This window comes from Ceratotherium simum, chromosome 34, assembly GCF_057802395.1.
Source record: "Ceratotherium simum simum isolate JZ-2026a chromosome 34, ASM5780239v1, whole genome shotgun sequence".
In the NCBI taxonomy this organism is placed as follows: Eukaryota; Metazoa; Chordata; class Mammalia; order Perissodactyla; family Rhinocerotidae; genus Ceratotherium; species Ceratotherium simum.
The window spans coordinates 16,201,222-16,204,739 of record NC_141933.1 but is presented as its reverse complement, the minus strand read 5'-3'; the positions used below and the strand labels follow the sequence as shown (position 1 = coordinate 16,204,739).

Below are 3,518 nucleotides of genomic sequence, written 5' to 3'. Positions count from 1 at the left end.
ATATCAATTTTAGAGTGGACACAATTCAGGTCATAACAGAAGTTATGCACTAAAGATGCTGGAGCAGAAGACAGAAGGCACCTGGATCTCCATTGCCTTCGTGGAGCCTCTATACCAGTCTGAATTATTTCCAGTCTTTTTTTTCCCGACGTGATTCCATCACAATTCAGGACGCATGGGGACGACTTCTCCACGGTCCCTTTGTCAGCCTGAAAAATCTGTTTATCGTTTTAGTCCCAGCTTAAATGTAACCTCTTCTGGGAAACTTCTCTGACTCCTGCAGGCAGAATTCATCACAAGAAAGCTCAGAAATTTAAACCATCAGTCAGTTCTCTGTTGCTAGCAGTGGAAGACAATACCTAGCAGGTTCACAGGGCTTCCTGGAAGAGGAGGGATTCAGCCCAGAGTGTGTTTTCCAGGGGTTTGAGACAGAGGAGGGACATTTGGAGTCAAGGGAGACCCTATCAGAAGAAACTAAATGGGAAAGCCAAAGGAGAAAAACTCCTGTTGCCGAGAAGATCAAAAACTTTCATGTTTTCTGAAAAGAAATTGAGACGTGTGTTCAGGGGATTCCATCATGATTCAGGATTCCTGGGTTCTCTGCTCTAAGCTATTTTATGGTCTACCAGTGAGACTTAGAGTAGTCAGTTCAACCTCTCAGATTTATTATTATTATTATTTTGATTAATCTGTAATAACACCTGGCTTACCTATCCTATAGTGTTTGGTGAAGGTCAAATAAAAGAACGAATGTGAAAATATTTTGAAAAATATGAATCATCTATATCAGCGTTTCTAAAGTCATTTCTTTACCTCCTTTGTGATATTTGGCCTCGTGTATCACCTGTATTGTGATTTTTTGGAAAAACTGGACTGTTGTAAACAATTGTTTATTTAAAAAACCCCATTTTTTATCAGAATCGTAATAAAAAGTGAAATAATAATAAACAAAAATAAAAGCAACATATCATTATTAAATGCTAGATAGTTACTATTAAGTGCTAAGGCTTCTTCTCTCCGTTAAAGAGGGAGACTGGATTAAGGAAGATTTAGTCAAACTAGTACCAAGTAGAGACTTCAACCTTGGCATAATTGTAAGAAAAAGAGAACTGGAAAAGGAAGAACTTTCTCGTGATTCAATTAAAATTGATTGATTCAATTAAAAGCTATTTAATATCATAGCTACATGAATACAGTCTCCCTATTAAAAACCACTGATGTATAAGAATATTTAGTTCTATGGAGAGGTTGCCCCATAGAAGAGAAAAAACCAGCAGCTTGTGAATACTTGTGCCAGACACCGAGTGAGCCCCTTTACTCTCATGGGAACCTTGCAATAACCAGTTGAGATGGGTGTTACTTCCCTCTTTTCACTTGGGAAAACTAGGTCAGTGGGTTGTGTACCTTGACATGATCTCACAGGTGCCAAGAGAGGGTGTCACTCAGAGGCAGCATGAACTCAGGTGTGCTGGCTCCAAAGCCCACGGTCCCTCGCATACCACTTTATAATTCCATGATCCAGTCCCTCCTTATGATATATGGAATTTAAGAAAAACAGTGCCCATTGTCTGCTTGTGAGATGCAGTCATTGGAAAGAGGCAATATAATGTATCGGTTGAGAACATGGTCTAGCAGTTAGACTGCCTGGATTCAAATTCTGGCTCTGTCTCTTATTAGTTGTGTGACATTGGGCCAGTTACTCAGCCTCTCTGTGCCTCAGACTCTTGAGGGATAATAATAGGACCTGTTTCATATGGTTGTTATGAAGCTTAAATGAGTTGATATGCATAAAGCATTTAAAACAGGTACATATTTCATTCTATCTAAGTGCTAATATCATCCATGTTTTATGTTGCGGCTACCATGCTGTGGCCTGGGATAGAATGCTCCACCTTTGGTTAGGAAGGCAGCTTGCCAAGGCATCTCCTTTTTAAAGCAGTCTTCACATCTTTATTCCTCAGGCTGTAGATCAGAGGGTTTAGCATGGGGATGACCACAGTGTAGAAGACAGAGACGACCTTGTTCTGCTCTGTGGAACTGTGAGAGCTTGGCTGAGCATACATGAAGGTGATGGTGCCATAGAAGAGGCAGATGATGGTGAGGTGGGAGGCACAGGTAGAGAGTGTTTTGCTCTGAGCCTCCAGGGAGCGTATCCTGCAGATAGTCACCAGGATGTAGGCATAGGAAACCAGGATAATGGTGATGGTAAAGAGGATAATCAAGGCAGAGGATGAGAAGATGATGGCCTCAATGGCAGCAGTGTCTGCACAGGCAAGCTGGAGCACAGGGGGGATGTCACAGAAATAGTGATTAATGACGTTGGGGCCACAGTAGGGCAGCTTGAAGATGTACCCAGTCAGCAAAGCTGAATTGGCAACAGAAGCCGTGTAGGTGGCCACTACCGGCCGGACACACAGACGTTGAGACATGATAGTGTGGTAGAGAAGAGGGTGGCAGATGGCGGCAAATCGGTCATAGGCCATGATGGACAAGAGCAGACACTCAGTAGCACCGTGGAGAGTCATGAGGGCCATCTGGACCACACAGCCTGCAAAGGAGATGGACAGGCCTGAGGTGAGGAAGCTCTTCAGCAGGCTGGGGGTGTTTATCGTGGAGAAAGAGGAGTCTATGAAGGCGAGGATGCTCAGGAAGAAGTACATGGGCGTGTGGAGCTGAGAGTCTGTGTGGATCAGGGTGATCATGCCCAGGTTGCCCGTGAGGGTGATGGAGTAGATGAACAGGAAGAACAAAAAGAGGATGCCCTTGGGCCCTTCCTGCTCTGTGAGCCCCAGCAGGAGGAACCGGGTGACTTGGGTGCAGTTCTCCACCATGGTACACACGTCACTGCAGAGAGACCAAATAAGATGTGCTCATACCCTTGAGGGAGACCCAGGGCCAGTGCCCAAAGCCTTTTTAATGCCCCCAGGATGGGCAGAGCTAGGGCGACTGGGGAGTGGATGCTGGCATGACTTGAACACCTACTATGAGTTGTGTGTTAACTCGTTTCCTAAATAGCTATTGAAACTTCACTCATACCCTTTCATTTATATAACATGTCCATTTATTTTTTATTTTTTATTATTTTTTTAAGATTTTATTTATTTTTTCCCCCCCAAAGCCCCAGTAGATGGGGCTGCTGCACATCCTTTCAGTTGCTGTATGTGGGACATGGCCTCAGCATGGCCAGAGAAGCGGTGCATCGGTGCGCGCCCGGGATCCGAATCTGGGCCGCCAGCAGCGGAGCACGCGCACTTGACCGCTAAGCCACTGGGCCGGCCCATCATGTCCATTTATATTGAGTGAGATTATCAACTTGCCCAAGGTAAGAGAACTAGTACATAAGGAAAGTGGGATTAGAACTCAGTCCATTCTAATTATCATATGCTTATTATATAGTTATAATCATTTTCTGTCCTAAGATTTCCTGGTTTGTGGGGAATTGGCATCATTAGTGGGTGTTGGAGCCTGGTGTTTTGGCCCAGAGAGGGAATAAATGAAATGATCAATTTGGACCATAT

General features: G+C 44.1%; 1 protein-coding gene across 1 annotated transcript; it reads right to left on the bottom strand.

Moving 5' to 3' along the window:
* Nucleotides 1–1,898: 1,898 nt before the first annotated feature.
* Nucleotides 1,899–2,831, bottom strand: LOC101396227 (olfactory receptor 5P55-like). Its single transcript, XM_004437745.1, has 2 exons — nt 2,272–2,831; nt 1,899–2,190 (listed from the first exon to the last, which is right to left on the bottom strand). Exons 1-2 carry the CDS (start codon nt 2,829–2,831, stop codon nt 1,899–1,901), a joined length of 852 nt encoding a protein of 283 aa, XP_004437802.1.
* Between the last annotated feature and the right edge of the window lie 687 nt (nt 2,832–3,518).